The sequence below is a fragment of the Humulus lupulus genome, chromosome X (genome assembly GCF_963169125.1).
Source record: "Humulus lupulus chromosome X, drHumLupu1.1, whole genome shotgun sequence".
Lineage (NCBI taxonomy): Eukaryota > Viridiplantae > Streptophyta > Magnoliopsida > Rosales > Cannabaceae > Humulus > Humulus lupulus.
Genome location: NC_084802.1, coordinates 251518343 through 251532095, shown reverse-complemented (window position 1 = coordinate 251532095; position 13753 = coordinate 251518343). Strand labels below are relative to the sequence as shown.

Sequence of the window (13753 nt, the reverse complement as noted above, 5' to 3'; positions counted from 1 at the left end):
TAAACTTGGGGGGCAAATGTTTATCCAAAAATCAGTTCTTGATGACATGGCAAGGATTTTCGACACGTGGCGGACATGTAGCAGAGATACGGCTCGCCTATCGACCAGCATTATTTCTGCGTGAAGAGATCAAGTTCTATATATGACCAGCCTGGTCGTATATTCGCTCATTTATGTAAAGATATGTATAGTTGTGATGATATCCGAGAATATCTCTTCATTATGACCTGTAGATCCGATCATTAAGGATAGATATTATTTCCTAATTCATGTAACTCTTCCTGAGCCTATAAATACACAAGAGATAGCTCAAGGAAGGGGATCGATCTTTTTTGCTTAGAGAATTATATTACTATTATCCATCGTTGTATTGTTTTCTCCTTCAAAGGTCTGTGAAACTCAGGAACCCTAGTTCTTTGATCACACCTTGGGAGCTCAATATTAATAATAGTATCAAGTGGACGTAGGTCATTACCAATTGTTGGGACCGAACCACTATAAATCTTTGTGTTCTTTATCTTTCCATTAGATTATTTTCAAGCTCTATATCATTTTCTTGTTGTTTCCTAGACTCCGTGTCGTTGACCAAAATCAAGGTCAAGAAGGCTTATTATTAAATGGGAAATTTTGCTGACCTAAATCCCATGATAATTTTGACCAAATGGTTGATATTACCTATTATTTTATTTATTTTTTAATTAAATAATTGACCTAATTGAGTCTATAAAAGGAAGGTTAAGTGAGAGATGAAAAAGATGAACAGATGATCATAAGATCTAGTTTTGGTACCTTAGGGTTTTAGACTCTCTCTACAACAAAAATATTTTTCTAAGCCTTAATAGTCTCTTCTCTTCTTCTCTTTGTATCTATATAATGTGTTGAGAATTGCCCACTCTAGTCTAGGTGATTCTAAGGATACTGTGGAAAGCTGTGAAGAAATTTGAAGATCGATTCAGTTTCTTGGTGATACCCTACGACAGAAAGGATACAAGGGTTAGAGAAACTGAACGAATGACTTATTCATTTCGGTGTATATAATGTAAGTGTTCTTACCATTATCTCTGTTTAATTCAATTATAGAAGCATGTCTTAGGTTTTCTTATATTAATTTGTTTAATATATGATTTACATGAAAATAAATAAGATATTGTATAAGAATTCCCAACAAGACATAAATATACATATTTTTATTTTTCCATTTAGTTTTTATAATGAGAAATTACTTATTTTAATTGCTCTAATCATTAAATAAATAATATATATTTATATATAATTTTTTGTTGGCTTTAAATTTTTTTAAAATAAATAATTAAAATTTGACCAAATAAACTTTTTAAATTCGTTGGGTTTTTTTCTCTCTAGCTTTCTCTCAGCTCTTTGAGCTGGTGCCATGGCGAAAATGAGGGCGAGGATACAGAGCAAACCCAAATCTTCTCTTAAGAAAAAGAAAAATGAGGGCCTGATTCTAGTTCTGATGTAAGGAAGACAAAATCCATGGATGAAGTCCTTGGAATTGAACCATTAAACTTCTCAGATGAGGAAACTGAAGCTGAGCATGTCGAATGTAATTTGCAACCTGTGAAGGGTACAGAGGAGTCATCACCTAGAGCAGTTATGAAGGAGCATCAACAGAGAGAAGAAATTCGAATGAAATTTTCTCAGTTCATGGAAGCTAAGCAATTCATGGAAACTCCCCGGAAAACTGCATCTGCGATTTCTCAAGGTAAGAGTTTTACACCTCCTATCTTGCGATCTGGCAATATAATGCAAAATCTAGATAGCAAATTTGCCGGTTCTGCCACGAAACAAAAAATCAAGATCACAATGGAAGATATTGAAGATGAAGTGGCCTACTGGAAATCCTCTATGGTGTGCTATGTTCTGGGAGAAAATCCACCGTTGTCAATTATAGATGGTTTTGCTCGTCGTGTATGGAAGGATAAGATCGACAAAGTGGGAATGTTGGCTTATGGTATTTTTCTAATTCGTTTTGATTCTATTGAGGACAGGGATCAAGTGATTTCGGGGGGCTATATTTTCTTTAACAAGAGGCCAGTCATTATGAAGGCTTGGGACCCTAATGTCAATTTCAAGAAGGAGGACATTCAATCGGTTCCAATTTGGGTACAATTGGATGATCTTGAATTGAAGTACTGGGAAGAAAAGTCATTATTCAAAATCATTAGCCAAGTGGGAAAGCCTTTGATGGTTGACTCCATTACCAAAATAAGGGACAAGTTAAGCTATCCCCGGGTTCTTATTGAAGTTTCTTTGAAGCAAGATTTTCCAGGTCTTATATGGTTTGAGGATGAGCATGGTTTTAACACTTCAATGGCTGTCACGTATGAGTGGAAGCCAATAATTTGTGACCACTGTAAGGGGATGGGCCATGCTACTAGTGTTTGTCGACGGAAAGAGGTAAGGAAGCCAGAATGGGTTGTCAAGGATACAGAGAAGGAACTGGTTCGGGAGAGACAATTCCAGAATCGAATAAGGATAAGACTTCTTCTTTGATTATAGAATCTATATCTGATCCTGATGGTTTCAAACCAGCAACAAAGGTGTGGAAAGTTAAAGCAAAAGACCCCCCAATTAACACTTCGGTAGCTAACTCCTTTCAGGCTCTAATAGAGCCTAATGGTAGTGATCTGGTGCAAGCTGAACATAAGGAACAACAGAGTCAAAAGCTGATGGAAGTTGGAATTCAAAGTGGGAATACAGGAGGAGGGGGAGCACCTCCTCTTCCCAATGGATAAAATTATTAGCTGGAATGTCCGAGGGATCAACAACCAAAAAAAACAGCAGTTAGTCAAGCAATTTATTGCTTCTCAGAGGGTTGGTTTGGTTGGTCTTCTCGAGACAAGAGTTAAGGCTCAGAAACTAGGAGCCTTATATCTTAATATGTTTAATGGGTGGTGTTTTACCTCCAATAATGCGTGGCATTCTGGAGGGCGAATTGTTGTAAGCTGGAATCCTTCTAGCTTTAATGTCCATATTATCAAGTGTTCTAGTCAGTTGATTCATCTTGGAGTTGCAACTGTTGACAATAAGAATTCTTTTTTTGTTACTTATGTCTATGCTTTTAATGATGAGGAGGGGAGGAAAAGGCTTTGGAAGGAGCTTCAGGATCTGTCTGTTATGGGTCCTTGGATCGTAATGGGAGACTTCAATGACATTTTAGCAAAAGAGGAGCGAATGGGCAATAGAGTCAGATATAAGTCCTCCACTGATTTCATTGAATGTGTTGCAAACTGTCAACTTGAAGATGTCAAATATAGTGGAAACTTTTATACTTGGTGCAATAAACAACATGGAGAAGACAGGATCTATTCTAAGATAGATCGTGTGCTTGCAAACCAAATTTGGTTGAGTTTGTTCCCTGATGCAGAAGCTGTGTTTTTGAATGAGGGATTGTTTGATCATACTCCAGCTGTTCTTACTGTTTATTCTAACGTCCCGTGTGGCAGGAAGCCTTTCAAATACTTTAAAATGTGTTCTACACATCCAAAATATTTTGAAAAGGTGAATTTGATTTGGTAGCAGCAAGTTACAGGGACAAAGATGTATCGAGTAATTACTAAGCTGAAGACTCTAAAAGCCATATTCAAGGAGATTAATGCTCAAGGCTATTCTGATATAAATAGCGCAGAAATGCAAGCTAGAAATCATCTAGCTGAGTGTCAAGATAAGCTACACCTTGACCCTTTAAATCCTGTCATACATGTAATGGAGTTAGAAGCTAGAAACAGGTATGCTCAGGTTCATAAGGATTATATTTCTTTCTTGCAGCAGAAAGCTAAATTGAATTGGGCTAGAGATGGTGATGAGAACTCAACACTATTTCACATTAGCATCCGTGAGAGAAGAAGGCACAATAGAGTCTTATCTATTGTTAACTCAGAAGGTAATCGGGTCGATGAGCCCATACAGGTCATTGAAGCCTTTTTAAACTACTACCAGGAACTTCCAGGTAGTAAGATGCTGCAAAGAAAGACTGTGCTGGCTGGAATTGTGAATCAAGGCCCTAAAGTTACAGAACTGCAATCAGGCATGCTCTTGACAGATTATACAAAAGAAGAGGTTAAGAAAGTGTTCTTTGAAATACCTAGACTTAAAGCACCAGGTCCAGATGGTTATGGGAGTTTCTTCTTCCAAGAAAACTGGGATTTAATTGGAGATGAAGTTGTTGAAGCTATTTTTTCTTTCTTACAGTCAGGGCAGCTCCTTAAAGAGATAAATACCACTGTGCTAACACTTGTCCCCAAAACCAAGTGCCCTAATACAGTGAAGGATTATAGACCGATAGCCTGCTGCAATGTTATTTACAAAGCAGCTACAAAATTGATATGCTCGAGACTCAAAACTGTCCTGCCTAGTCTTGTGGCTCAAAATCAAGGTGGCTTTGTTCAAGGTCGTTTCATAGCACACAATATAATGATTTGCCAAGACTTAGTTCGCCATTATGGGAGGAAATCAACAAAAGCCAGTTGTATGATAAAGCTAGATTTACAAAAGGCTTATGATACTATTGAATGGAGCTTTATAGAAGAAATGTTGTATGGTTTCCATTTTCCTAAGCACTTTATTCAGCTGGTCATGACCTGTATTAGAACACCATGGTTTTCACTCATGATCAATGGTTCGCTGCATGGTTATTTTGAAGCCAAAAGAGGGTTGCGACAAGGGGACCCGTTGTCACCTCTTATTTTTGTACTGGGAATGGAGTACCTCACTAGAATTATGAAAAGAGTTGGCCAGAAATCTGATTTTCTTTTTCATGACAGATGCAAAGAGCTGAAGTTGAATCATCTTATTTTTGCAGATGATGTTTTACTGTTTTGCAAGGCTGACTTCAAGAGCATTTATTATTTACTACAGGGCCTCAAGTTGTTTTCGCAAACATCAGGGTTGCAGCCTAATGCTTCCAAGTCTGCAATATATTGCAGTGGGATGAATAATAATGAGGTCCAACGAATTCTGGATGCTTCGGGCTTTAGAAAAAGTGATGTTCCTTTCAACTATTTAGGTATTCCAATCTGTGCTAAGCGAATATCTGCTAAGGAGTGTAGCTTGTTGGTGGATAAAATGACCAATAGGATCAGGTTTTGGAGTACAAGGAATATTTCATTTGCGGGTCGGGCAGTTTTGATTAATTTTGTTCTTCTCGCAATACACTCATATTGGAGCCAAATCATGTTGCTGCTTAAGAAGTTGATAAAAGAGATTGAGGCCATTTGTAGAGCCTTCTTGTGGAATGGCCAACAAATGATGACTGGAGCAGGGAAAATTGCTTGGGACAGCATATGTAAACCTAAAGTAGCAGGAGGTATAGGCTTCAAGAACATCACTGAATGGAACAAAGCAGCCATGTTTAAGTATGTTTGGGCTATAGCGGCTAAAGAAGATAATTTGTGGGTTAAATGGGTGCACAGTGTGTACATAAAAGAAGAAGATTGGTGGGGTTACAATGCCCCGTTACATGGTAGCTGGTATTGGAGGAAGATTGTAGCAATCAAAGACAAAGTGAAGACACTAGTGGACTTAGCTCTATTCACTCAAGAAAGGTATAAGATTGCAGAGGGATACAAGCTTTTATGTCTTGTACATGATCAGGTCAATTGGAGTAAGGAAGTTTGGGGGAGATTGAATACCCCAAAGCATAGCTTCGTACTATGGCTTGCTATCCAAGACAGGTTGAAAACTAAATCAAGGTTGTATCGGTTTAATGTCCTCCCTGATGCTAGATTTCAGTTTTGTATAGTGGAAGATGAAACAATTGCTCACTTATTCTTTGAATGTCCATTTACTAGTGATTGTCTTCAACAGATTAAGAGCTGGGTGCACTGGGGGATTTCTTCTTGTCAGCTGCCTAGTATTTTGCGGTTGATTGGAAGAATGAAGACAACAAAGTTCAAGAAAATGGCTATTTCAGCTATTATTGCTGCACTGGTGTATCACTTATGGAGAGCCAGAAATGAAAGAATTTGGCTTTCCTCCCTTGACAATCCAAAAAGCATTGTACAGAAGATTAAAGTAGCTAGTAAGAATAGAATTCAAAGTGTTTGGCCAAAAAAAGTTTCTGCAAAGAACTTAGAATGGTATACTGCATTATAAATATAGTGTAATCAATGTACAGATCAAAGAAGTTTGTTTTCAGGCCCTCTTTGGAGGGTGCTGTTTGTTTGTGGTTGGTTATTGGAGTAATGAAAATCACTGTTGATTTACCAAAAACAAAAAAAACTTTTTAAATTCACAGTGTTAATTTATAAGTTTTTAACATTTTATTATATTAAAATTCATAGATATTTTTTCTAAAAGAAAATTAGAAAAAAATTATTTAATTTTAAAACTAAAATGCACTATATCATTATATATAAAAATTATGTATCAAATTGATTTAATTATTCTAATATGTTTATGACATTCTTTTATAATATACATTATTATTTATTTATTTATTTAAAATTTATATAAATAAACATAATAAAAATAAATTAATACATTTATATATGTTCACTATATTGACCTTGAGAAAGTTCTATGTATAGTGGGTCCAATTCCAAATATCCTATTTCACAAAACCGCGTATTCGATGGAAAATGACATTTATATTTATATAATTAAGGATAATATATATGTTTTTCCTTCCTTTTCCAATTATGAGTTTATATTTTGCCCCTCAATTTCCCATTATAAAATTCACCAAATTTAGCAATCACAAATCTAGCTCTATATGCACACAAATCTGGTAAAGTTGTGATAGGTCTTTAGTACACAGATATTTTTTGTTCTCTTTTAAATAACAAATTTCATAATATAAATTAGTATTTTCTTTTAATGGATGGCCCATAAGGCTCAAAAACCCTACACATGCACACATTCACCCTATTTTTATATATTTATTTTTAATGATATTAAACAATAAAATAAAAACTACTGTACATGCACAATATTTTTCATATCCTTTTCGGTTGTGAACCTACGTGGAAGCTTACTTCGAAGCATATGTTTAACCTCCATGATGTTAGAAAAAAAATCTAATTTACATAGGATAAACCCACATCTATAAATAAGTATATGTGATCGGATATCCATATTTGAAAACAAAACAAAGCATTACATGGAAATTTAATGGGAGAGCCAAGCATTAACAATAATAACTTCATGGGCAACCATGGCGCGGCCAGTTCTATCTATAGAGGAGTTCGCAAGAGGAAATGGGGCAAGTGGGTGTCTGAAATCCGTGAACCGGGCAAGAAAACAAGGATTTGGCTCGGTAGCTTTGAGACGCCGGAGATGGCGGCCGCCGCCTATGATGTGGCGGCGCTGCATTTCAGGGGACGGGAGGCGAGGGTCAATTTCCCTCACCTCGTTGACTGCTTGCCCCGGCCGGTGAGTTCAAGTTCGGAGGACATACGCATAGCGGCGCACGAGGCCGCAGTGAGGCTGAGAAGCGGCGGAGTTGGTCCTTCGACAGCGGAGGAGTTTGGTGGCTCTACATCTGGTGGTATGGGTATGGCGCCGATCACTGTTCGGCTTTCGCCGAGCCAAATTCAGGCGATTAACGAGTCTCCGCTTGACTCACCCAAGATGTGGATGCAAATGGTGGAGGAGTCAGCGGTGTTCGGGTTCAACGATGGTGAAGACAATGATCAGTATTGGGATCATGGTGATTATCAGGATATGCATAACGATTCTCTTTGGGATCCTTAATTAGCTAGGTAACAGTAGTATTTTTATAAACATACAATAAAATAATCAAAATGCATGACACGTAACATTATATATATTTATATATTATTTTGTGTTTGACACTATATAAAATTAATTAATAAATAGAAATTAAGATTATTTTCAACGTCCTATTATAAGGGGGTTAAAGGAATATTTTATATTTGACCTAGGTATAGTGTATGGGTGATGAATTGAATAAGCGTATAATAAGTTTGGTTTAGTGATTTGGTAAACATGAGCTTGAGCTTAGCTAGTATTGTTTTACTTGTAAATGACATATTGAAGATTTGGGTTGGAATTGATACATTGTGAGAGTGGTTTGTTTTTTTAGCAGATTTTACAAAAAGGATTACAATTTGATGTTTTCATATATTGGAATAGTACTGTATACTTTCTTTTGAGAGAGAGAAAGTCCCTATTTGTAATATTAAATTCTCAATGGGAGCTGATTTTTTTGGGGTCCCACTTTTATCACATAGAAGAAGAGATGAAGAAATTGGTTATTGGTTGGCTCCATCAAACTAGATTTGTTTTTGGTAGCCAGGTGCCTATTATATATGTGTGGAGTGAATATTGGTTTGTTGGGTCACAGCCACTATAATTCATGTAACCTGGTGTGTGTTAATTTGTTTTATTATTATTAAAATTGTTTATTGTATGAAGTAGAGAGTGATTTTGTAATATTTCCACTTAAATATTATTATAACGCATTTATGCATATGATGTTATATATAAGTATAATATTTTTCCTTAAGTGGGTAGTTAATAATTTTTTTTAGTTTTAACAGTTTTTTTTTAATTTTAACAGAATATTCTAAATATTTAACGAAATATACTATTAAATTAATTAAAAATAAAAATTTATTAATTATATTAATATAAATTCAAATATTATAAAATATTTATTAATTATAAATTCAAATGTTATAACCAGACTAGATAATTATTAACTATATCCATATAAATTCAAATGTTATAAAATATTGTTATTATAATATATATAATCATAATTTTTATAAAATTTCGCTAGAATAAATATTTAGTAATTATATTAGTATAAATTCAAATATTATAAAATATGGGAGTGACAACGCTTCCACTTTTTTTACAATGTCGATGTATCATTTTTTTATTTTTGGCACATGGAAAGATATAATCCCAAATTTTTTATATGACAATATGCATTATAGTTATTTAGAACATCCTATAAATTTTCAAGAAATTCAGAATAGTTTACGAAGCCAAAAACAAGGTTCAAACTATCAAATTTTACACACGTACACAAAAAAACAAACACGCGTGCAACAGACAGTTTAAACTCTGTTTTCGGTACCATAATTTATTCAAAATTTCTTGAAATAAATTTTGATTTTTCAAATTTTTGGAAGGCTTACCTGATGAAAAAAGTGTACTTATTATGAAAATATAATATTGTAAACTTTTCATTTTTCAAATACATGTCAATTTTTAAATATAGCTAGTGTCTCTCATTGGTTGGACACAACATTAATTATGGCAAAAGAAAAACAACTAAATTCGAAATTAATGTAGAAAAAAAAATATTTACCTATTGGTGACTTGCTATACCAAGTCACTATGTTATCAAATCATCATAATTGTTAGTACCCATCTATAGGTAGTAACCATTGAGAAGTCTTCCATATATATATATATATGATGTTTTACTTTATATTATTGTTAATTATTCATTACTTTTGACGAATTATATATATGTATGTATATATAGGGTACAATTATAGTGGGGTATGTTTTTTGTCCCTACTGGTAGGGACGTCTCTATTTTTGGTAGGTAGAAAATTATAATCAAATTTTTTTTAGGACCTTACACCACTTTATGAAAATTTCCAAATGATTTACAATACCGAAATCAAGCTTCAAAATAACTGGTTTCACGTGCGTATAGAACAAGCTTCAAAACAACCTATTTCTTATTTTCAACATTGTAAATTATTTAGAATTTCCCAAAACATTGCGGGGGATTCTAAATAACTACATTGTACACCGTCGTATGAAAAAAAATTGAATTGTAAGCTATCCATATATCGAAAAAATGAAAATAAGTTGTTTTTAAGCCTATTTTATACGCACGTAAATCTAATTATTTTGAAGTCTTTTGCGGCACTGTAAATTAATTGAAATTTCCTAAAAATTGGTGGGATGTCTACTATAACTACAGTGTGTACCTTCATATAAAAAAATTTGGGTTATAATTTGTTCACACACTAAAAATAGAAATGCCACTACTGGTGGAGACAAAAGGCATGTCGCTATATATGAAAATTATTGAGTAGAGATTGTTTTTAATTACTATTTATATGTACTTTCAGTATTTTCGGTACATGGATATGTTGGAACTCTATTTTTTTACATGACAGTATAAAATTTAATTACAGGGGACCTATCGCAAATTTTCAAGAAATTTCGCATAATTTAGGATGCCAAAATCAATATTCAAATTACACGTTCGTATAAATTTCAAAACAAGCACGTGTTCAACAAGTTGTTTGAATCATAATTTTGACATCGTAAATGTACGCCCTAATTTTCCACGGGCTATTAGCAAGCTGAGATATGGCATAATTATATCAGCCACGTGGATACCACGTGGCCGGAGCTGCTGTTGTCAGGTCCTACCTCTTTAGCTTGAGGTAACCAAAGGTTTATCAAGATTATTTAAGGGCCGAGTCAGGAATATGAAGACCGTAGGTCAAGAAGGCATCCAGCTCGAGGCACGAGCTGGAGTTGGAAGTTGTGACCCTTTATAAAGTCAACCACGCAATGTAAACGTGCATATATCAAACATCACGTGTCTGATATATCCCTGAATTCTCGGACACGCAGCATGAACGTGCGTGTTCAGGCACCCACGACTGGGTTGGGCCGTGCGGCCCATTATCCCCCTTACCTATTGATTAGACCACACTTCATTTGTCAGGTTTTAGGAATTAATCATGAATGTCACAGAAATGACATGATGGGTAAGAAGGTCACGGGATGACCCCCCTTACCAACTCCTAGGTGCCCTCTCCTATAAATATGGAGATCCTGGGAGTTGCAAAGGGTTGGATTCTATTGTGTGACGAAATACCTTGTAAGGAATACCAGAAATATAGCAATAATATTGGCTGGTGGAGTAGAAGGATTTAACCTTTGAACCACCTAAAAACGTATTCGTGTCATCAGTCTATTTTAAGATCATTCATCTGTTTCGGTTCATTATTCAGTACTAATCCCTTTCTCTTATTTTCTTAATTACTTGTTGGTGAAGAACCGCGTCAATAGTAAATTATTTAGAATTTCTTAAAAATTTGTGGGAGGTCTCATATAACTACATTATATACCGTCATGTAAATTTTGTGGGAGATCTCCTATATCATGTAAAACAAATAGAGTTCCAACCTATCCATGTACCGAAAATACTAAAAATACATATAGGTAGTAATTAAAAACAATAACTATCATAGTGGTATATATATATATAAATACTAGCATGTGAATTATATTTAATTAATTTTAATTTTTGTTAATTAATTTAAATTATTTGTGAAAAATTAAGTATATTAATATATTTTTATTAAGATTTTTTTTTAAAAAAAATATCTTCTGAACAAAAAAATAAGTAATAAAACCATTTATTTTGTTTAAAATAATTTGAGAATTATTTTTACCTTTTTATAAAATAAAAATAAAAATGTAGGATTAAATTTGATGATGAGTTTTGTACGCCCTAATTTTCCACGGGCTATTAGCGAGCTGAGATATGGCATAATTATATCAGCCATGTGGATACCACGTGGCCGGAGCTGCTGTTGTCAGGTCCTACCTCTTTAGCTTGAGGTAACCAAAGGTTTATCAAGATTATTTAAGGGCCGAGTCAGGAATATGAAAACTGTAAGTCAAGAAGGCATCCAGCTCGAGGCACGAGCTGGAGTTGGAAATTGTGACCCTTTATAAAGTCAACCACGCAATGTAAACGTGCATATATCAGACATCACGTGTCTGATATATCCCTGAATTCTCGGACACGCAGCATGAACGTGCGTGTTCAGGCACCCACGACTGGGTTGGGCCGTGCGGCCCATTATCCCCCTTACCTATTGATTAGACCACACTTCATTTGTCAGGTTTTAGGAATTAATCATGAATGTCACAGAAATGACATGATGGGTAAGAAGGTCACGGGATGACCCCCCTTACCAACTCCTAGGTGCCCTCTCCTATAAATATGGAGATCCTGGGAGTTGCAAAGGGTTGGATTCTATTGTGTAACGAAATACCTTGTAAGGAATACCAGAAATATAGCAATAATATTGGCTGGTGGAGTAGAAGGATTTTAACATTTGAACCACCTAAAAACGTATTCGTGTCATCAGTCTATTTTAAGATCATTCATCTGTTTCGATTCATTATTCAGTATTAATCCCTTTCTCTTATTTTCTTAATTACCTGTTGGCGAAGAACTGCGTCAACAAATTTAAATTGAGGATATTAAAATCCTAATTTTCCTAAAACTTCTACTAAAATTAGAGTAAAAGCACATAGTTCATTATAAAAGTTTTAAAATATTAAATTATATATGAAATTTAATTAAAACTTAATAATATAAAATAGTATAAAATCTAAAAACAAAAGATAAAAATTGAGGCTATGATCGTTATATAAAAAAAGTGTATGCAAATGGTACGGTGAAATTAAATAAATTTGTTTTATTTTCTTTCAAAATTTGCATCCTAAAACCTATGAAATAGTTTCATTAGTGTGCAAATATATATTTATAAATATAATTTCATTTGTGAAATTTGTCTTTACAGCACTCCCAGTAGACGCTCTTCTCTATCATTTAAAATATCTCATCAAAATACTAATTTATCTATTTTACATCTAACTTTTACATTACACCATACATCAGCTTCTCTATTTTTTTTTCTCTATATCATTTAAATATATATTTTTTTATTCATTTAAATTTTGTTCTTTCATTATCAATAGTATCTTTATATATTTTAATATAGTATTTATCCCTATATAATATCAAAATATAATTATACTTTATTTTAGATTATTCCAAAATAAATAAAATAAAAATTAATACAAAATTTAAAAATAATTATCAATATAATAATTATAACAAAATATAAAATAATAATATGTATATAAGTTTTTAAAAAATTACTAAAACCATATAATGTTATTCCTAATATCAAACATGTATATAGTAAAGTTAAAAAAAACAATAATAAAATATTTATAAAGGAGTGAATAGTTGTTTCTACATGTAAATAAAAATTAGTGTATTAAGCTAAAAAAAAAATTAGAGTAGCTCATTTGATAGAGAATTATTTTCTCACATTTGAGCTACAATTTTAAAATATAACTATTTTAAAAAAGCCATTGGGATCGGGAGTGCTCGACTGAGACCATATATTGTTATGTTTTCACTAAAATGAAGTAGGCCATGGCCTACATGTATATATAATATTTCGGACCATATATATAAAATACAAATGTTTATATTCATCTTTTAGTTGACGTACAAGTCTCTTTATTAGTGTGTAATAAGAGATTTAAGGAAAAGACAAAACAACAAAGAACAAAAGAAAGTAATTATTTTTTTTCCCTTTTATTTTTCTACACGGTTTAAGTGTAAGAAGTTGTGAAGAAGCACAAACTTCAACAAAAGAACCAAAAAAGAAAGAAAAAAAAAAAGTCTTCTTTATGTTTTGAAACAGTAGACACGTACTAGGCCAATGGCAAACAAAACAAAAGAGTATATATAATTACTAAATTAACCTATTTAATTTAAATATTATAATATTGAAAAATTCTAGAGTGCACTCATTTCTTGTTTTCGAAACTGGATTGATTTTCGGCATAATTTTTTTTATGACTGTGTAGATTGTAGTTATCTAGAACATCCTGCAAATTTTTATTAAATTTTGAATAATTTACAATATCGAAAATATGATTCAAATAGGTTATCTTCCACGCACATAAGAAA

At 33.4% G+C, this 13753-nt stretch overlaps 1 protein-coding gene across 1 annotated transcript; it reads left to right on the top strand.

Moving 5' to 3' along the window:
• The first annotated feature begins 7111 nt into the window (after positions 1–7111).
• Positions 7112–7750, top strand: LOC133804153 (ethylene-responsive transcription factor ERF021-like). The gene has a single exon (XM_062242317.1). It carries the CDS (start codon positions 7132–7134, stop codon positions 7711–7713), a length of 582 nt encoding a protein of 193 aa, XP_062098301.1. The 5' UTR covers positions 7112–7131; the 3' UTR covers positions 7714–7750.
• The last annotated feature ends 6003 nt before the right edge of the window (positions 7751–13753 follow it).

Excerpts from the sequence above, each read along its gene's own strand:
- LOC133804153 (XM_062242317.1), top strand. The coding sequence starts at position 7,132 with ATGGGAGAGCCAAGCATTAACAATAATAACTTCATGGGCAACCATGGC.